Raw genomic sequence first — 23,006 nt, 5'->3', positions numbered from 1 at the left:
TACGTAAAATCTTAAAATCTTTAGAAATATTAAGTGTGACTGTCTAACAGAGATTTATTGGCATTTTTTATTGTGACAAATCAATTATTAAAAAAAAATCTTTAGCATATAATTCATGATTAGAAGAAGCAAAGTAGCTCTGCATGACAGTGGTTATGAACTTCACCAAACTTTTATTAAGGTGTGTGGCCTTAAAACAGGAAGGGCTGTTTGGTGATTGGCTGCTCCTCTATTAATAAAGGCTTCTTTGCAGTCATATAACCCTGCAGCATATATGAAGAGATGGGCCTAGGCAAGAGAGAAGCTGCAAAGTGCCCAGTGTAAGGCCTCATGCACACCATGCCCTGAAAGCTCTTCTCTTGACAGGAGAAAAGGAGCATTAAATATGCACTCAAAGCCATGTTTTTCAAACCTGTTTAGGCATGTCAATTGTTTTAAATTAACGTTCAGTTAAACATGCCTAGCATTTAGACACATGGGGTGTTTTTTCTGCCCAAAACCTCCTCTTCTGAATGCAATTTTGATACATTCGGACTTCTGCCAATAAACGCCCCTGCCTGTAAACATCTATGTACAGTATGCATGGACACATAAGCTAGACAGGCGTTTGGGTACAGGAAAAAATAAAAACTTTAAACACTTATAAAACAGGTATTTGACAGATGAAGTGTGCATGAGGCCTAAGTTCTACACTATTCACCATTGACTCATCTTGCACAATTTGAAAAATAAGGTTGCCCGAGTCTAGATCCACCTAAATCTCTAATACTGTGCATGGAAAAGAGACTATAGGCTGGGGATTCATATCAAATTATATAATGGTATTCATACAAGAAAGTAGAGAAATAGAACATTTTACTTTACAATCACAAACCATTTAGTTGCAAGATTAACAAGTGAGAAAAAAAATCAAAATGAGTTTAAACAGTGTGATTAAGGTATGCAAATTGTTTAGTACAATGAAGCAAGATGATAATGAGGTGACCAATTGGCCCGCATTTCAGATTTTTCTCCAAACTGCTAACCAAATCTGCTGCAAGTATGGGAAAATCAAAGCAGTGCATAAACGGCAACTTAAAAACATTTATCATCATCCATACAGCATAAACTTCCCCATGATAAGCACTATCTATCTCCATCAGATAAAATGTGATAACCTCTGCTGTCACAGTTGATTAAGCAGGTGTTGCCATACTGAATTTGCTGTATATGAAATGTGACTGTGCTGTCACTCACCAAATCCCACTGGTAAAGAGATCTTCCAGGTGCAGTCCAAATTACTGGGATAGTTTCCTGGGAATCCAGGACTCAGAATGACACCTTCCATGTCTTCTGTAACTCCTCCACACTGAGCTGGGGGAGGGAGTGGAGAGAAGAAGAAATTGTGCTGTGTTAAATTGCTAAAAGTAAGACAGTGTGAAATATCTGTACCAAAGATGGATGGTAGACAATGAGAGAGATTAAATTGAAGAACATAAACCACATGCAGCCTAGACCAAATACAAATTAAATTCAAGGGCACAAAAGCATAAAAGGACTACAGAGTACAGTTGCCAACTAATGCACATAACTTCAGTGAAACCTTGTAGCCAAATTGTCAGTCCAAAAATTTCCACCCTGCATCCCTCAGTACTAAAAAGGCAACTTATTTTTATAACTTTTATCAAGAATGGTTCTAACCTACCTAAAACGAATTAACCCAGTTGTATTTGGAATGATGCAGAGTTTATAAGCGCTCCTGTTCTTTGACAGCTGCTCCTCATTCTAGCATCCTGATTTTGGCTATGGCATTCTCCTTGTCTGTCTGTCCATCTGCAAGGTGATTGATGTGGCTGGACTCTGGATGGAGACTAAACCAAATTTAAGCCAGCCAAGCTGCAGGCTCATGCTTGTGTTATTAAGTCTTGCATGCTCTGCTAGATATGATTCCCTTGTTGACGACCTCAGGTTGGATATCTGCGGTCTGCCCACCTTTTGACTATGGATTGACCCTGAGTATTCTGAACCCTGTCTGCCTTGTACCTGGACTGTCAGAGAACCACTCTGCCTGTATTCCACCCGCAAGTACTTGTTTGCTTTGCTCAGTTCACGCATGCCCTGGCATGGGAGCCAGGCACTACAGCGTTTTATATAAGTCAGTGTGGGCAATCGAGTACCAGTAGGCCTGCTTGCCTTATGGGAAAGGGAGCTGTTATAGGTGAAGAACACAGAAGCTAGCTAGGTTTAGGTCTAGAGCTATGGAATTGATTGAGTAAGTCTATCACAAAACTGAAAATCGCAAATGTAGAAGCTCATATTAAGTTATGTGCTTCAAACTATACCAATATCGAGATATTTTAGCAAAATAACTAAACTACTTAAAATCATCCATCTGGACCTAGCCTAAACTGGGTCTGAATACTCTGTATACTCTGACAAATAATCAGCAGGGTGAATAACACAGCATTTTTTGGTTCTCTGCCACCTTCTGCATTTATTCATAGTTTAGACTTTAAGAAAATGTTGTTAACTCACAAAGTAGGCCACTCACATTGTGAAAAAACAAGGCGGCTGAGCAATAAAAGACCCTGGGGAAGTTTGCCAAACTCTCAGCAGAGAAGCCTCATGGAGTCTAGGTGTAAGCAGTTGTCGGGGATGAGGAAGCCACCGGTAATAATCCACCATCTGAAATGAGGGCTCGAGCACACCGCAGACCGCAGTGCAGGCATCGCTTTTTTCTCCTGGTGATATCATCATGCTTGCACTGTGGTCCACGGTGTGTTTTAGCCCTCGTCCTGGATGGTGGATAATCTTGGCCAGCTTCCTCATCCTTGACAGCTGCATACACCTAGACCCCACGGCGTTTCTATGCCAAGTGTTTGGCAAACTTACCCAGAGTCTTTTATTGCTGAGTCTTCTTGTTTTTTCACAATGTGAGTGGCCTACTTTGTGAGTTAATACAATTATAGTCCTAAATTCTACACTTAGAGGCACTTCTCCTGTTTCTTTTTGTTTCCCTTATCATTAGTGCCAGCTTCTACTCCACGGATAAGGTTGCCCTGGTGGATGGACTTACTGTATTGGACTGATTTTTGTTAATTATATCACAGTTATTGAGACTTTAAAGGACTGTTACCACTAATCCATCTCAATAGACCTTTTATTGTCTAAGTGTGCTATCAATTGTGCCTATCTCTTTGTGTTTGTATCATTGGTTGCCTGCATACCTAAACAGTGACAGCATCTGAAAGGATGTAGTCATTCTTTAGCTAATAATTTTCAACCCTTTTTAGTCCATTTTAAAAATTATTTTTGTCGAGCTGGGTGGTACTGACAAGGCTACCCACAGTTCAAATGTAGTGATGTCGCGAACCTAAATTTCGCCGTTCACGAACGGCGAACGCGAACATCGGCAAATGTTCGCGAACCGGCGAACCGCCATAGACTTCAATAGGCAGGCAAATTTTAAAACACACAGGGACTCTTTCTGGCCACAATAGTGATGGAAAAGTTGTTTCAAGGGGACTAACACCTGGACTGTGGCATGCCGGAGGGGGATCCATGGCAAAACTCCCATGAAAAATTACGTAGTTGACGCAGAGTCGGGTTTTGATCCATAGGGCATAAATCACCTAACATTCCTAAATTGTTTGGAATAACGTGCTTTAAAACATCCAGTGTGTGAATACGACCAGGTATGATGTTGTATCGGTCAAGTAGTGTAAGGGTTACGCCCGCTTCACAGTGACAGACCAAACTCTGACAGACCAAACTCCCCGTTTAACAGTCAGTCAGTCCATTTGCACAACCGCAAACTCCCCATTTGCACAAGGTTGGATACCAAGCTAGCCATGTCCCGTTCCTTGTCCTCACTGACATCATTGAAGGTCTCTTCCTCCACCCAGCCACGTACAACACCAAGGGTCCCCGAAAGGTGACAACAAGCCCCATGGAACGCCTGCTGTGGCTGGTATTCCACCTCCTCAAAGCCACCTTCCTCCTCTGACTTCTCTTCTTCAGACTCCTCTCTCTGCGTTGCCACAGGTCCAGCAATTGACAATGACAAGGCTGCTTCTGGTGGTGATGGGGACCACAACTCTTCCTCTTCATGCTCATCTACAGCCTGATCCAGTACTCTTCGCAGGGCACGCTCCAGAAAAAACGCATATGGGATGAGGTCGATGATGTTGCCTTGGGTTCGACTGACCACCAGGTTTGTCACCTCCGCAAAAGGACGCATGAGCCAACAGCCATTGTTCATGAGCATTCAGTAACGCGGCCAAAAAATACCCAGCTCCGCAGAAAGAATGAAAGAAAATGAATGTTTTTTCTATGAAAAATTATCCCGCGGATCGCTTTTGGTCTGTTCACAATGAAGCAACGACCTTATCATCTGGGGTGTGCCAACACACTCCTAGAGGTGATCGCTTCATTGTGATACGCAAGCCCCTTCACCATGACAAGGTAACGATCACAAAGGGGAATTGACACATGTATGTGCCTTTTTTTTGTTTTTTTGCAGCCACAGTGTAGCACCAGAGGCCAGAAAAATTAGGCATGTACACATGCATGAAAAAGTAGGTATTGTTGCAGCCGCTGCTTTAGCAGCGGCCTGAAAAATTGAGGTTTTCAAGGCAGAAAGTGCACTAAAACATTGCGGCTTGAACCGTAGTTGGTGGTGGAGACGTCACGTAAGTCATCCGGCATGCAGAGAATGATTAAATACAGCAGCGTGTGGACCATTTTTAGCCCAAGACATCTCAGTCATCACCAGGCCTTTTTTAGTCAAATGCATCCCCCACTGTCAGTCCCTTCGGGATCCATGCCTCATTCATCTTAATAAACGTGAGGTAATCAAGACTTTTTTGACCTAGGCGACTTCTCTTCTCAGTGACAATACCTCCTGCTGCGCTGAAGGTCCTTTCTGACAGCACACTTGAAGCGGGGCAGGCCAGAAGTTCAATGGCAAATTGGGATAGCTCAGGCCACAGGTCAAGCCTGCACACCCAGTAGTCAAGGGGTTCATCGCTCCTCAGAGTGTCGATATCTGCAGTTAAGGCAAGGTAGTCTGCTACCTGTCGGTCGAGTTGTTCTCTGAGGCTGGACCCCGAAGGGCTGTGGCGATGCGTAGGACTAAAAAAGCTCCGCATGTCCTCCATCAACAAGACGTCTGTAAAGCGTCCTGTCCTTGCTGGCGTGGTTGTGGTGGTAGGAGGAGGATTACTTTCACCTCTTCCCCTGTTGGATTCCCGTTGTGCTGTGACATCACCCTTATATGCTGTGTAAAGCATACTTTTCAACTTATTTTGTAGCTGCTGCATCCTTTGCGCCTGCCGGTAATTAGGTAACACATCAGAGACTTTCTGCTTATACCGGGGGTCTAGTAGCATGGCCACCCAGTACAGGTCGTTCTCCTTCAGCCTTTTTATACGAGGGTCCCTCAACAGGCATGACAGCATGAAAGACCCCATTTGCACAAGGTTGGATGCCGAGCTACTCATGTCCAATTCCTCGTCCTCACTGATGTCATTGAAGGTGTGTTCTTCCCCCCAGCCACGTACAACACCACGGGTACCAGATAGGTGACAACGAGCACCCTGGGATGCCTGCTGTGGTTGGTGTTCCTCCTCCTCAAAGCCACATTCCTCCTCTGACTCCTCTTCCTCAGACTCCTCTTCCACTGTTGCCGCAGGTCCAGCAAGCGATGGTAAGGCTGTTTCTGGTGGTGATGGTGACCACAACTCTTCCTCTTCCTCTTCACGCTCATCTACGGCCTGATCCAGCACTCTTCGCAGGGCACGCTCCAGGAAGAAAACATATGGGATGATGTCGCTGAAGGTGCCTTCGGTGCGACTGACTAGGTTTGTCACCTCCTCAAAAGGACGCATGAGCCTACAGGCATTGCGCATGAGCGTCCAGTAACGTGGCAAAAAAATACCCAGCTCCGCAGAGGCTGTCCTAGCACCCCGGTCATACAAATACTCGTTGACCGCTTTTTCTTGTTGGAGCAGGCGGTCGAACATTAGCAGTGTTGAATTCCAACGTGTCGGGCTGTCGCAAATCAAGCGCCTCACTGGCATGTTGTTTCACCGCTGAATATCTGCAAAGTGCGCCATGGCCATGTAGGAACGCCTGAAATGGCCACACACCTTCCTGGCCTGCTTGAGGACGTCCTGTAAGCCTGGGTACTTCTGCACAAAGCGTTGTACAATCAGATTCAACACATGTGCCATGCACGGCACATGTGTCAACTTGCCCAAATTCAATGTCGCCAACAAATTGCTTCCGTTGTCACACACCACTTTGCCGATCTCCAGTTGGTGCTGGGTCAGCCACTGATCCACCTGTGCGTTCAGGGCGGACAGTAGTGCTGGTCCGGTGTGACTCTCTGCTTTCAGGCAAGTCAACCCCAAGACAGCGTGACACTGTCGTATCCGGCATGTGGAATAGCCCCTGGGGAGCTGGGGGGGTGCAGTTGGTGTGGAGCAAGACGCAACAGCAGAAGAGGACTCAGCCGAGGAGGTTAGCAAAGAGGATGGAGTAGGAGGAGTAGAGGAGGTGGCAGCAGGCCTGCCTGCAAGTCGTGGTGGTGTCACCAACTCCTCTGCAGCAGAGCCACGCATTCCATGCTTTCAGCCGCCAGCAGGTTTACCCAATGCGCAGTGTAAGTGATATATCTGCCCTGACCGTGCTTTGCAGACCAGCTATCAGTGGTCAGATGGACCCTTGCCCCAACACTGTGTGCCAGACGTGACATGATTTCATTTTCCACAATAGAGTACAGGTTGGGGATTGCCTTTTGTGAAAAATAATTTTGGCCGGGTACCTTCCACTGCAGTGTCCCAATAGCGACAAATTTTTTGAAGGCCTCAGACTCCACCAGCTTGTATGGTAAAAGCTGGCGGGCTAAGAGTTCCGACAAGCCATCTGTCAGACGCCGGGCAAGGGGGTGACTCTGTGAGATTGGCTTCTTACGCTCAAACATTTCCTTGACAGACACCTGACTGTGGGCAGATGAGCAGGAACTGCTGAAGGTGAGAGGCGGAGGGGCGGGTTGTTGATAGGGGGCATGGAGGACAGCAGTGGTTGACGTGGCTGAAGATGCTGGACCAGGAGGAGGATGGTGGCTTTCAGTTTGTGTGCTGCTTTTACTCATGTGTTGATCCCATAGGCGTTTGTGATGTGAGATCATGTGCCTTCGCAAAGCAGTTGTACCTAGGTGGGTGTTGGACTTCCCATGACTCAGTTTCTTTTGGCACAGGTTACAAATGGCATCGCTGATATCAGAGGCAGACACACAAAAAAAATGCCACACTGCTGAGCTTTGCAAGGACGGCATTCTGGTGGTGGCAACAGCTTGCGTTGATTGGCGTGCTGTCTGGCTGACCCCAGGTGCCGAATCTACATGCTGTCTGACTGCGCCACTAGCTCCTTGCGATGACCTCCTCCCCCTGCTTCCAACTCGTCTCCTCCTCCTCCTCTCTGTCTCCCCATCTGAACTTTCACCCTCTTCTTCTGCTCTTCGAGCAGGCACCCAGGTGACATCCATAGACACATCGTCACCATCAGCCGCTTCACTTGACAACTCAGCAAAGGCAGCAGCAGCAGGTACAACATCATCATCATCATCACAATGTACATCCATGTGTATAATGCTGCCTGACTGAGACATATCCCCGTTATCTACATCCTCTGGCACTTATAGTTGCGCATCACTTATTTCTTCCAACTGATGTGAAAATAACTCCTCTGACGGATCAAGTGAAGCGGCTGTGGTGCTAGTGTTGGTGGTGGTGCCGGCGGGCTGACGAGTGGTAAATTGAGAGGTGCCCGAAGCTGAGCTGGAGGAGGATGGTGCATTAAGGTTCCGAGCGGAAGCTGTAGACGATTGGGTGTCCTGTGTAAGCCAGTCAACTATGTCCTCAGAATTTTTTGAGTTCAGGGTCTGTGGTGGCCTCTGAACGCTGGGCATTATTCTAGGGCCTAAGGAAATCACAGCACCACGACCACGACGGCCCTTGCGGGGTGGCCTGCCTCTGCCTGTCATTTTTTTTTTTAATGTGTTGTACTATGAGTGCAAGGTGCTGTGCCACCCTATAGGAGTGTTGGGCAGTGGGTACAGTACACTCTGTGGACCTGACAGTCACTGGCAGCCCAGGCAACTGCAATTATAAAAAAATATATATATTTTTAATTTGCAAGCTGCTGTGCGACCGTATATATCAGTGGTGGGTGGGCAGTGGCACAGTACACTCTCTGTGGACCTGACAGTCACTGGCAGTCCAGGCAACTGCAATTATAAAAAAATATATATATTTTTAATTTGCAAGCTGCTGTGCCACCGTATATATCAGTGGTGGGTGGGCAGTGGCACAGTACACTCTCTGTGGACCTGACAGTCACTGGCACCCAGGCAACTGCAATTATAAAAAAAATATATATTTTTTTACTTTGCAAGCTGCTGTGCCACCGTATGTATCAGTGGTGGGTGGGCAGTGGCACAGTACACTCTCTGTGGACCTGACAGTCACTGGCAGCCCAGACAACTGCAATTATAAAAAAATATATATTTTTTTAATTTGCAAGCTGCTGTGCCACCGTATATATCAGTGGTGGGTGGGCACGCAGTGGCACTGCAGTGGGCACAGTACACTCTGTGGACCTGACAGTCACTGGCACCCAGGCAACTGCAATTATAAAAAATATATATATTTTTTTACTTTGCAAGCTGCTGTGCCACCGTATATATATCAGTGGTGGGTGGGCACGCAGTGGCACTACAGTGGGCACAGTACACTCTGTGGACCTGACAGTCACTGGCAGCCCAGGCAACTGCAATAATAAAATATATATATATATATTTTTTTTAATTTGCAACAAGATGCTGTGCCACCGTATATATATCAGTGGTAGGCAGTGCACTGCAGTGGGTACAGTACACTCTGTGGACCTGACACAGCACTCACTGCAATTATGACAGAGGAAAAAAAAAAATATTTTTTAAAATGCACGGTACTGTGCCTGTGCCACCCAAAATGAGTGTGGTGTGCACACAGTACAGTCTGTGGTGGGTCTGTGGCCTCTCACACACAGCGGGCAGGCAACTGCAGTGTACAATAGATATATATATATATAAAAAGAAAAAACTCAATTACCTTTTGGGGACACTATATATATATATATCTATATATATCTATATATATATATATATATATATATATATATATATATATATATATATAAATCCTCAATTACCAACCTTTAAAAGGGCTTTTGGGGACACTAGATATATATATATATAAAAAGAAAAAACTCAATTACCAGCCCTTAAAAGGGCTTTTGGGGACACTAGATATATATATATATATATATATATATATATATATATATATATATATATATAAATTACACAAATACCAGCCCTTAGAAGGGCTTTTTGGGGTGCTGTCAGGAATAGGATGCTGTCCTTACAGCAGTAGTGGACCAAGAACACTGACTAGCAAGACCAGGAACACTGACAACTGTCCCTAGCTATTAACAGCAGCAGCAGCAGCTCTCCTTGCTCTCACTAACACACCCTGCTTCAGAATGATCTAAGATGGATGCTGCACTTGCTTATTTATAGGAGGTGGGAGGGTGTGGGAGGGAGGTATGCTGATTGGCTGGAAATGTGCCTGCTGACTGTAAAGTTCAGGTTCAAAGTTTGCCTCAATGATGTATTATAGGGGGCGGACCGAACATCGCATATGTTCGCCCGCAGTGGCGAATGCGAACATGCTAAGTTCGCCGGGAACTGTCCGCCGGCGAACAGTTCGGTACACCTCTATTCAAATGTTGGCTGACTTTTTTTTTTCAGCAAGAATCAGCTGAAATTCATGCCACCTATGACACCTTTTAAGGCTATTGACTATCATGGTTTCAACATCTGTATTCCTTTCCATTACCTCCTGTTAATTCAAGGGTATTGAGGCACTGCAGTATACTAAAATGGCCACTCAAAATCAACAGTCCCCAGGCCTTCTGTAACTGCTGTTTATATACTTACCAGATGGAAGACAACATGATTAACAAAAATTCTGCATCTAGAAATCTACCCAATGCAATGTTGGCAATGCTCGAGAAGGATTGTTTTCTTAATGAAAAAATATGTTGTAGGGTAAAACTGATCTATAATTTACAACAGATATCAAGGGCAAACTAAAACACTTTAATACAGAACATTATTTCAAAGCAGATGAGTAAAACAGTATGCACACAAATAAACATATAAAAACACATAAAATATAATATGTTATACTAAGAAATAAAGATAAATGCAAAAAGTGTGCTATAAAGGGAAGAGTGAGTCCCAAATGAAAGGAAATTACATACATCTTGGTATGAGCTCATACATAAAAATTACTATAGCCTGGTGGAAAATATATAATCTTAGAACAGTTCAAAATAAAATAAAAAAAAAAAAACACCAAGAAAGCACGTTTAAGTCAGTGTTGTTTGCGCTATAGTCTCTACATACCGATACATAGAGGTGGCGGATAATTCCAGCGCCTGACTGTTCCCGGCATACATGAGATATGTGAGTGACCCTGAAAAGATAATGCAATAAATGAAACAATGTTTGAGTGTCATATTAAATATTTCTGGTATCAAACATCACTGATTAAGGGGAATTTAAATTCAAGAGGAAAAAATGATACATTGCAGCTTAGTCCAATCCTTAGTTGTGGTTGCCTCATTAGAACAAAAGACTTGTCTGGACAGCCGCACTCCAATGCAAATATTTATTGAAGAAGAGGATAAAAATACCACAGCATGCAGAGGTACAGATCAAACAGCTGATGCATTTCTCACTACTAACAGTGCTTAATCATAGCTATGATTAAGCACTGTTAGTAGTGTGAAATGCGTCAACTGTTTGATCTGTACCTCTGCATGCTGGGGTATTTTTATCCTCTTTTTCAATAAATATTTGCATTGGAGTGCGGCTGTCCAAACAAATCTTTTGTTCTACATGGCTTGCACATTGAGCCTGCACCTTGCACCTGTGCTGGTATTTTGAGGATTATTGAAGGAGCTTCCACATGGAGCGGTGTGTTCTCTATTGGTTGCCTCATTAGTTTTCTTTTTATAGGCTAAGTACATTTTGTGCAAATACAGAAAAATACTTGTTGATCCTTTTAGAAATCATTGGGGGAATTTAAGAAAAAAAAAAACACTTCTGACTGTTCTATGGCCTTTTAATATGGCCTGAGCCAGACTCAGAAATCCTTTTACCGACAGGTGTGGCTGATTCAGGCAATGCACAAAATTAAAAAAGAATTACCACCAGTTTGTAGATAATGAAACTAGAGGTAATTAGGACCTACTAATTAGATGCCTGTCCCTGTATGCAGTTTAGCAGAATGGCAGATTTGCCGCTGCTATCCTCTCCCTGTCACTGGTTGTTAAGGATGAAGTCAACTTCACAAATGACAGCCAGTGAAGCTGCAGTGGTTGGAGCCTGATAGGGAAGCTGAGGCACTACTTTGCCATCAGGTCTGCTCTCACCATGATATTGACAGCATGCAGTGGGTGGATTCTATAGCCAATAGCAGGCCAACAACCAGTGAAGTTGCAATGGGTGGAGCCTGATAGGGAAGCTGAGGCACTAGTTTGCCATCAGGTCTGCTCTCGCCATGATATTGACAGCATGCAGTGGGTGGATTCTATAGCCAATAGCAGGCTGTCAATTGACAAAGGTTCCACCCACTGCCTGCTGTCAATCACAAGGAAAGCAGATCTGGTGGGGAACTAGTGTCTGTGAATTCTCATTAGGCTGCCCACGTTTAAAACTGCCTGCTGCTGTGCTACTCGACAGGTGCAGCGGCAGGGAGGGAGCACTGAGGGTGAAGTGTCCATAAAAATGGTCTCAGTGTGTTTTCACACCGGTGCATGCCCCCAGATTCATGCACCTGTCTATTACAGGTACATAATTATGTCACTTGCACTAACATTTGTTATGCAGAGGCATGTCGGAATTGTAAAGAGTATCTTGGACACTCTTTATGAATGAATACATGTGTCCCTGTAACTTCCCATGCAGTGAACTGAAATCCTACAAAACCACTTTCACAGTCATCTTCTTTGAACGGGAGGTGTTTGTAGTCCAAATCAGGAGAGAACCATAGAGTGACAATACTGCTTCCCCATAGTAATAGTGCAGTGTGTGAGCATTGTAACCCTAGGGCAGATTTACAGAAGCAGGAAGTGTGATGGATTTACAGAAGTATTTTGATGTTAAAAAACCATGCTCAAGCACCTTTTGCTCAGTTAAGTGAACGTCTAAACTATAATTCAGGGGATAACTCAAATACATTATAGTACTTGAGAACTTTCTTACTGGATCAACAATGCCTTAGTACCTGCAATGTATATCCTGGTTCACATTGAAAGGAGACTACATCGTTCACAAGGTATCTTTCCCCATTCTTTACTCCATTACTGGGAACAGCTGGTTCTGGACAACTTGCGAGGCCCACAGCTAAACAACACAAGAAAAAGAAAATTAGTTTTGCATATAAAAAAAAAAAAAAAAAAACACCTAGCTGACAGAAAGTAAGCAATAGTGTAGAGTTGCAGGAACATGGAGGGATTTAGAAAATATATATATATAGAAGTATATAGAAATGTATGTATTATCATAAGTCATTCCATCATATCTGGCCACCACTTTAAAGGAAACCTGTACTAGATGAAATATAGGGGCTCCCATTTCTGATCTCCTGCTAATTATATTATTGCATTGACTTTCCTTACTTGTCTACCGTGCCATTGACTTGGAACAAGCATAAATATTAGGATTTTAGAGCAATATCAAAATTTCTGATCTATGTATATGTTCTGGGTCTGTGATTTAGAAAGCATCAAAGCCAATGGATGAGCAACTAGCAGGAGAGGAGAGGCCAACCATAGCAACCTTTAAATTCTCTAGCTACAGGTTTCCTTTATGTTTTAAGTAGCACTAGGCAACATGATCTGTGTCTACAACGTTAAACAAGAATTCTGACTGCCCACTACAGGCAACAACTCTACTTTGCGCTCATTTTCCTTAATTACCCCCCTTGTGTTAACCTACAATTCAGCAATGTATTTTTTTAATAGCTGAAAATAAAGTAATGAATTTAGATTTCTGTAATAAAGAAATATGCAACCCTAGGAGATGTAAGTGTTAATCTGAGACACAGTGAAACAGATCCAGCTGTGCAGGAAAAATGTACTTCAATTTAGTTTTTGCTGTGTTATATCTTACTTTTATATTCTAGATGAAAGCCAGCTGCAGATACACTTATATCTGAGAAGAAGTGTAGGTAGAGCTGGTTTGATGTGCTGTTCAGCAATGCAGGTACGGTGGTTCCTGAAATAAAAGAAACTTGCTGCTGACTATATCACAATTCATAATATTAATAATGTAATATCAAAAATCACAGGAAAACAAGTCCTGAAACATAGGCATACATAGTACAATTAATTTAAAAAAAGGCAATTATATCTGCATACTTTGAGATCTCTGAATTCAAGGTATATATGTGGTGCAAGGCAAAACTTGAGCACCAAGCATAAACACCAAAAAATATCATGGTGATTTGACACCTTTGAGATGAATTAGAGTGGAGACTGCAAGCCAGGCTTTCTCGTCCCCATCAGTATCTGACTTTACAAATGTGCTTCGGGAAGAATGGTCAAACATTCCCATAGACACACTCCTAAACCTTGCGGATAGCCTTCCCAGAAGAGTTGAAGATGTTATAGCTGCAAAGGGTGGGCCAACTAAATATTGATCCCTACGGACCAAGACTGGGATCCCATTAAAGCTCATGTGTGTGTAAAGGCAGGTGTCCCAATGCTATGTATACTGTGTGTATATATATATATATTAGTTTGATGTATAGAACTTATCATGCTTTGATCCATTTAGTGATTTTAAACTTCAGTCAAAGGGTTTTATTTTATTTTGGATAGAGTGGGGAAAGGTTAGAATCTCTGTCAAGTATTCATTGCCATTTGTGCTCTTATTAGGGCATTTTACCCCTGCCATCCTGTCAGAAGAGGAAGTATGGGAAAATCTATTCGATGGGCTTCACAGGGATAGGTCAGGGAAAATCTCCTCAACAGGGAGTTCAGATAAAAAATATAACCCTGACAAAAAAGGTAACTCTTTTATTGCTGTTCAAAACTAAACTAAACTAAAAAAAATAAAAAATTGTCTGGATTTAGACTTTAAACAGGTAGATCGTGAAATAAATGCATATTTACCTGATACAACATTAATCTTTGACCTAGGATAAACAGCAACATATAATATAAGTGTGTGAAAAGTACCTGAAAAACTTCCCAACATAGTGGCTGTGTTGTCTCCTCCATCAAAAACTTCCAGTGAGTCCCAGTTTTGCTCAGTAACAAAGCTAATCACCTGGATCTAGAAGTAACACAGTAAAGAATTTCAGTACCTCAACATGCAACATGAGGAATAACATTTTCCTATTATTGTCCAAATGCTAAAATACTCCAGAAATTTAGGGTTTCTCTATGTTATACCTAGTAGTTTATTCCCACCTGTGAGGTTTAACCCAAACAACTAAGACTCTAAAACTTTTACATGTGGTAATGCATTTTAGTGCATCAAGGCAGAGGCGTAACTAGAGCCTTCAGGGCCCCGATGCAAGAAAACATGAAGGCCCCCCCCAGATCCCTGGCCGGGGCCCTTCCCTTCAAGCCCAGGGCTCTTCCCACTAATCCTGGGGCTCTTTACTCTCGTTGCATGGCCTTTTATTACGGTCCCGCAGCAGGATCCTTTCACAAGTTCTGCAGTGGGCTCCCTTCCTGCAATCTTGGGGCCTCCCCACAGTGGTGCAATGCCAGGGCCCGGTCGCAAGTGTGACTTTTGCAATCCTGGAAGAACACCCACTGGTTTGCTACTGGGCCCCCTGGAGCATGGGGCCCGGTAGCAATCGCAACCCCTGCAACCCCTGTAGTTACGCCCCTGCATCAAGGCATTGCACTAAGGCACAATATTAATTTTGCCTTAGCATGCTTGCAGTGCAATCAGAAAGTTTTCACAGCGCTTTACTTTTTCCACATTTTGTTATGTTACAGTCTTATTTCAAAATGGATAAAATTCATTATTTTTCTCAAAATTCTACAAGCAATACCCCATAATGACAACGTGAAAGAAGTTTGTTTGCAATCTTTGCAAATAAAAAAAACAAAAAAAAAACACATGTACGCCTTTACTGTGACACTCAAAATTGAGCTCAGGTGCATCTTGTTTCCACTGATCACCTATGAGATGTTTCCACGATTAACTGGAGTCCACCTGTGGTAAATTCAGTCGACTGGACATGATTTGGAAAGGCACACACCTGTCTATATAAGGTCCCACAGTTACCATTGCATGTCAGAGCTCAAATCAAGCCATTAAGTCCAAGGAATTGTCTGTAGACCTCTGAGACAGGATTATATCAAGGCATGGATCTGGGAAAGGGTACAGAAAAAATTCTGCAGCATTGAAGGTTCCAAAGAGCACAATGACCTCCATCATTCGTAAATGGAAGAAGTTTTGAACCACCATAAATCTTCCTAGAGCAGGCTGCTCAGCCAAACTGAGTGATCGGGGGAGAAGGGCCTTAGTCAGGGAGGTGACCAAGAACCCAATAGTCACTCTGACAGAGCTCCAGCATTTCTCTGTAGAGAGTGGAGAACCTTCCAGAAGAATAATCATCTCTGCAGCACTCCACCAATCAGACCTGTATGATAGAGTGGCCAGACAGAAGCCACTCCTCATTAAAAGGCACATGACAGCCCACCTGAAGTTTGCCAAAAGGCACCTGAAGGACTCTCAAATCATGAGAAACATAATTATTTGGTCTGATGAAACAAAGATTGAACTCTTTGGTATGAATGGCCAGCGTTATGTCTGGAGGAAACCAGGCCAATACCCTCCCTATAGTGAAGCATGGTGGTGGCAGGCTGGCAGCATCATGTTGTGTGGATATTTTTCAGCGGTAGGAACTTTGAGACTAGTCAGGAGCAATGGAAAGATGAATACAGCAATGAACAGAGACATCCTTAATGAAAACCTCCGATCCTCACACTGGGGTGAAGGTTCATCTTCCAACAGGACAGCAACCCTAAGCACACAGCAAAGACAATGCAGGTGTGGCTACGAGACAGCTCTGTGAATGTCCTTGAGTGGCCCAGCCTGAGCCCAGACCTGAGCCCAATTGAACATCTCTGGAGAGATCTGAAAATGGCTGTACACCAATGCTCCCCATCCAACCTGATGGAGCTCAAGAGGTCCTGCAAAGAAGAATGCAAGAAACTGCCCAAATATAGATGGGCGAAGCTTGTAGCATCATATTTAAAAAGAATGTAATTGGTGCCAAAGGTACTTCAACAAAGTATTGAGCAAAGGATGTGAATACTTATGTACATTGGATTTTTTCATTTTTTATTTTAATACATTTGCAAAAAAACTTCTTTCACGTTGGCATTATGGGGTATTGTTTGTAGTCTTTGAGGAAATTAATGAATTTAATCAATTCTGGAATGAGACTGTAACATATCAAAATGTGGAAAAAGTGAAGTGCTGTGAATACTTTCTGGATGCACTATACATCACAATGATGTCCAGAAGATCAGTAATTTACACAGGAGTGTCTACAGTATTATTCGTTGGTAGAAACAGTATAGAAAGCATTATCTTTTTCTTCTCTAACTTTTGCACTCTGCACTCCATAATACCTGTCCTTTTAACAGGAAGGAGCTCTACTTCCAGGCAGTTGCAACCACAGTGCCAAACATATAGGTAAACGCATCCCACATTATATGGTTTCTTAAAAGAAACAGATTTTGCATTTCGTGTAGCAATTCTATTACTAGTACAAGTTAGGCCAGTTCTTAAAGCATACCCCCCAACAGTCCTGGATTGTCGGCTCCTGTTTATGTCCTGCCACACGTCACTGAAATCAGGCAGTGGGACTCTGAAACTCTTTTAGAAACAGACTGAAACCCAACTTACAAGTCTTTGTTGTGATTTTTTGAGAATGTGTTACTTCACAGTACATATAATAAAGCTAGATAGGTCAACAATGGCTTGTTGCAAAGCTCTTTTGCTGCATGTTAACAATATGTGTTACATATTAAATATAAAATTGGGTCTGCTGTCTGAAAAAGTGTTTGATGGAAGGAATGTAGCTTTAAGTTTTGTTAAATATTAATTTTAAGATGAAGCCGACAGGTCCCTGTGGTGACGTAACTTAGTTCTTTATCCCATGCTGTGTACAAAACATGCAATGGGCTGGCTTCACTGGGAGCTCTGTGGAGATTTGGGTAGGATAGGGTTCCGAGTCTCAGAACATATTTTGGTTTCTTCCTAACAGGTTCACTAATTTTATGCAGCCAAAATAAGCTGGAGAAGGTCAGTGTCTGTGTGTTCGCTTAGTGAGAGACATACTGAACTGTAAAGGTGTAGGCTGTGGCATGATTGCCAGTGCATCAAAAGCCTTTTGATAAACTGCTGCTGTTCCCAGAAAAAAAGGACATAACTTGAATAAGAGACTTTGTTCAGCACATAGACTTAGTAAGGCTCAGTTGAGCAGAAACTTTGCTTTGCTGTTTCACACATTTACTTGTCAGTTGGATGCCTGTTTGCTGTTACTTTGCCGAAAATAAACAGCCTGTTTTTGTAAAGGAAGTGGACTTTGGGCCTTTCCATTGAGTCTAATGCCCACATAAGTTAATATTTTAAAGTTCATGATCTGGGCACCAGTGCACTTTAAAGTGCTCCTTCTCTTACATATGTGCTTTCATGCTAAATAATGTGTTGGCTCACAAAGATCAACCCTTCTTCTACAATCTCTCTTCTACTATATACAGTATGGGTTATGAATAAGGTAGGCAAAATTGCTCATTACATCGATCTCCCAAGATGCTCCCAGGCCAAGACCCAGTCTATACTAGAATGACCAGAGCTCACGGACTCAGGCACCTTTCATGTGAGCATATCTGCTGACTCACGACCTCAGCAGCTGGCCTGCAGTTATCAGGCAAACATGAGGCGATATGCTGCCTCTGGAATGCCTGTTTGAAGAGGGATTTCACACTGGTTTTGCCAGGCAGATGAGGCGTTCTAAAAATGCGCCTCAACTACCTGGATTTACTACATCAACATACCCATGTGAAAGGTGCCTTAATGATAAATGGCACATTTTATTGCAAAACTATACTGTTGCTGTATATAGTGACATGTCAGAAATGTATTCAAGCAAACCTGTAGAGTTACTGAAAGGTCCACTTTAACAAAAGGAAAATTATCCTCAATTACCATAACTATGGCAGCTTAACTGTTATTAATATGGAAATTAGACTACTTGGTGTCTGGGTCAGAATCTCTAGCTTCATGTTAAAAAAACCTAACTATAGCATACTGGAAACTTGTTAGATCTAACAGGATATACAACCTTTATTTATAAAAGGAGATTTGCACAAAATAGCTACATTTTATCTGGTGCAAATAAAGGAACATACACACATTGGAAAACAGTGTAATATGAGCATTAGCTATATTTATACCTTTCCAATGAAGTTATAATGCTAGAGCTTCACCCTGCAATAAATTATTTTATTTATTTCAGTACTAATATACTGTATACCACATAGACTGTATACCACATTGTGCCATAGACATCAGTCCCTGCCTCAGAGAAGCTTACACTCCTATGTTCCCACCACTAAGCTTACACTACCACTCTCAGTGTTGTACTGTAATAAGAAACAACCCTAAAGACAAAACTTCCATTGCAATAAATCTAAAAGTACTGCTAATAGCCAGCTTTTAAATTGAATTCATGTTTTGTGCAAACTTATGAAGTAGGCAGTGAGCCAGTTACAAGAGTAGGTGGTTGAGGTTTCTGGGATATCAAGCAACACAGATGTTTTCCTAATTGTGGCAATGTACCAGCGCTACGGTCATGTGTTAAATTCTATCTGTGTTAACTAAATAATTATAACCAAATTAGAAATTAGAAAACTAAAATTAAAATGAGTTATGAAGCTGCTGCTATAGTATAAGGTTATTATAACCTTGTTAGATCAATATCAGAAAAACAAAAAACAAGCGCTGCTCCTATACTTAATACACAATTTTCTGTGTTCTCTCCAATAAAGATTGTTGCACTGGCATTTTAATTTACATTATCTATTGTATACAGTATGTATAGACACTATATAAGTTAGTTCATTGTACTATTGAGTTAATTAACATATTCATTGATTTATTGGAGAGAACAATTTTTTTTATTTCTGATACAGATGTTTTCGTGTTTTATGAGGCTTATTTATATTATATTTATATGTTTTAATATATTATTTTTGTGCTACCGAAGGCTTCTGAAGATTCCTACTATGAGATACACCACACATAGGAAAAACAGTCATAAAGTGCTACCATATTTATGTAGCACTTTGCTATACGCTAAAGCCAAACTCTGGCCAAAAACAATTTTTAGATATTTGCACTATAAAATAAATTGCCACTACTGAAGTGTGTGTCATGGGTGGCTGCTGCGGCTTTTGGGAAAATGTTTACCTATATTTAGTCTATATGTTGTAGTACAGTTAGCACCAAACATAAAGTGATAGAGGCTTACACTTCTGGCTGGAATATAGCTCTGATTTTTTTTTTAATAGAGTAGTTGCAGAGCGAGCAACCTGCTTTTGTCAGTGTACTGCCTTTAAATTATACCCTATGAAGTCACAACTGCCACTGCTTACCACTATGAGCTTTAGAGTATTGCCTGATGCTTTGCCAAGGATTTTAAGAGAATGAATGTGCTTTGTATAATATCAATTTAGATGTTTTGGAGGTTGTGGACTGGCAGGCCTAATTAGCTAAGGCCACCCTTTAGCCCCACTCTGGGACTACATTTGTGTATTAAACATAAATGCCTTTTTATACCATACTATATGCATACATACAGTATATGATGAGTATAAAACACAAATCTATTCCAGTTATACCAGTGAGTGATTTACAAAATGCAGTTATTAATTTTCTCATTAGGTGCACTTGCCAACCTAGCCCCCCCCCCCAAACCTAAAGTAGACTCCGTGAATGCAGTGGCCAGTGGAAAGGAATATTTTGACTCTATGATGTCAACATAGTGGTTGACCTCAGCTGTTAGATCCAGATGGGTATGGATCTGGGACAGGATAGGGTCGGATGTAGGGCTTTGCAAGTTAAACTTATTCTTTAAAGCAGGAGTAAGCAGACTAATACTCTCATCAGTGTGCTAGTTTTCCTTCTTTGCCCAGTGAGCAGGTTGGACTTTATTACTTACAATGAAACAATATCCTTTTTGCAAGCTTACAACCCTGGCTTGTTGTAAGTATCTATATGATCTATCTGATAGGACTACTGGGGATGCTGAAAATTACTGTAGTTGTCTGCATTACATAAAGTGATAGTCATGATCATTCAGGTGCTACTCTAACGGTTTATACTTTGCACACTAAACACAGGAGGTCGCTTGCCTGACACAGCCACTATTCAGAGAACACCTTGTATTTGTAGGCTCTTATTGGAGAAGGTGAAGATTGTGATGTCACCCTATCCTCTCCACTTCATCCAAACAGAGAATGCTGGTATTCACTGAGAAAAAATTATTTGGTGGGTAAAACAGTTCCCACACACGTATCTCAACTGTGCGTTTAGAATGGTTCCTGGTGATCAGCTTTAGCTTCACCATATAATGGCCAACACTTTCTTTTTAAATAATTAAATCCAATGAACCACATGATTTAAAGACTCCAAAAGCAGCATTACTTATGATGTCTATTTTACATTGTACAAACAATGTCTCCCTTACACATAAAGCTAGCGCCAACTTAGACAGCCACCTTGGGGCACCAGGATGGGGGGGGGGGCAGGGGCCACTGATAAGGGAGTGGCACTAGTCCTCCTGTACTGGTCCTGGGCCAGCAGGGGGCCCAGGCAGCAGAGGAATCAGATGTGAGCAAGAGAGGGGGTGATTGGTGCAGCGGTAGAGAAAATGCAGGAACCAACTCCCTGTGTGTCCTGCAACAGCTGGAAGCTGGTTTCTCCTCCTCTCTCTTCTGCTGCTTTCAGCTGCTGCAGAGAGAGACGCAGAGCATAACCACAATGCATAACCCTGATCCCTGATTACCACTGTCATTTAGTAGCAGTTCAGCACAGCTCAAACTTTCAACGCAGTGTGCTCCCCAGCACATTACAGGTGGGTGGCAGAAGGAGGGGGCAGCAAAATACACCTTCCCCTGTGTAGACAGAAATCCTTTCATTGGCCCTGCTTACACATTCTGATGCTGAAGAACTTGATTGACTCTTATAAGCAGCTCAAAAAGTAGTCCTTGCAGACACTTCTTATCAAAGGGCTGCGAGAAGTTCTAATAGAATATGTGTTCATTTATATGCCAACAAGAATTGCTTGTCCTCTTTAAATCTTTTCCGATTGATTTGTCTAATAAAAAGAATGAAGTTTGGCAAAGCAAATAGGACATTTTCGCCACGAGATGTAATTAGGACTTGTTGAGCAATGTATGGTAACAGAATATACACTGGCAGCTCTTCATGATAATACTGACAAACATCAGCAGGAGATCTGGCTAACAGGGTCTGATAGGAAATACAAAGATAAAACAAGGTGTCAGAACATGTTTTCTTCGCTTGGATACAAAGCTCACATAATGTATCTAATTTCCAACCAAAATATCATGCAGTGATTTCTGTTCCATTATTATAAAATTGTACAACTATGTCTCACCCAGAGTTCATCCACATGCATATACTGCCTACTAACTATCTATAATATAAACCGGTCTTTTTGACTCCATGCTGGCAATATGTAAAGTCCCTGCTTACTAACAAGCACACTGCTATCTGCAGAAGACCTCATTTCTGCCCTGTGTGTCAAAGAAGTTTAGACTACATAGAGGATATTTTACCCCTAACAAGAATGAACATGGCAGCTGCACCACAAAACATTAAATTTGGTGACATTGTGAGTCTGTGACGTTCCGAATGTCCCCTGGAGCAAGTTGAAAAAGCTATTAAACTGAACTTCAATTAAGAAACAAGCCATAAATATCACACAGCGGAGTCTCTTAGCTGAATGCATTCTGTTTAATGTCCAGGCCACCATACTGACAAAAGGGACACAACGTTAAATCGGGGACTGTGTAAACGGTGCATTGAGTTTAATGACGTATTCACAGCACATAAACACTCAACACAGAGATATATAAACTGAAAACTATAGCAGCATTTACAGCCGTGAAATACCATGCACTGCCAAATAATTCTATTCACTAAAGAGCTTTGAAAGTATCATAAAGAGACCGTTTATTGTCAGATGTAAAAACTCTATATCCTCCAAAAACAATGTAAATTTACAAGCTGGCTCTGAGACAAGCAACGTAGAACCTTTCATATATAAAGTATGCAAACAATATATCAGGACAGTGTAAGAAGAAAATGGTGTATTAAAGATGTCAGATAGAGAACCAAGATAAAAAACAGCAGATACAAGCAACTATAACACAGTAAATCACACTTTGCAACTGGCTGTAGGGGTAGTTAATAAAAAGCTGTGAATAAAATAAATATTGCTGCCATCTCATATCAAGGTCTTCTTGAGTTTGACTTCAAAGTCGTTATTGTACTGGCTTTCTGTAAGTGTTTCCGGTAGCTCTTTAGGTTACATCTGGATGCAGAAGTTAACCTTTTTTTCTGCATGCAACCAGCGCTTTATGTCATGATGTTGGAATCCTAATGGTTGACTTCTTTGTAAAGTCAAATATAACGTGTCGCCACTAAATAATGGGCCGTAAAAGTTATAGGAACTTTCATAATGGTTCTAAGACAGCTACATCAGGATACAACTTCCCTCCTCCCTCCTCTCCCACTTTTGGAGGATTTGTTTGGGGGGGTGTGGAGCGGGTACCTAGTTTTAGCA

At 42.1% G+C, this 23,006-nt stretch overlaps 1 protein-coding gene across 2 annotated transcripts in view; it reads right to left on the bottom strand.

Moving 5' to 3' along the window:
• The window catches only part of CSMD2 (CUB and Sushi multiple domains 2), a 1,446,274-nt gene that overhangs the window by 146,058 nt on the left and 1,277,210 nt on the right, over positions 1–23,006 (bottom strand). For both annotated transcript variants that reach the window (XM_082247591.1, XM_082247592.1), the window contains 5 exons: positions 14,338–14,434; positions 13,268–13,372; positions 12,381–12,499; positions 10,496–10,565; positions 1,237–1,353 (listed from right to left, as the gene is read on the bottom strand). In XM_082247591.1, coding sequence (XP_082103717.1) covers positions 1,237–1,353; positions 10,496–10,565; positions 12,381–12,499; positions 13,268–13,372; positions 14,338–14,434 — 508 coding nt within the window. The remainder of the gene's footprint in view (positions 1–1,236; positions 1,354–10,495; positions 10,566–12,380; positions 12,500–13,267; positions 13,373–14,337; positions 14,435–23,006) is intronic.

Source organism: Pelophylax lessonae (genome assembly GCF_965119305.1).
Source record: "Pelophylax lessonae genome assembly, chromosome: 2".
NCBI lineage: Eukaryota > Metazoa > Chordata > Amphibia > Anura > Ranidae > Pelophylax > Pelophylax lessonae.
The sequence above is the reverse complement of the archived record's forward strand: the minus strand, read 5'-3'. Positions and strand labels throughout refer to the sequence as shown.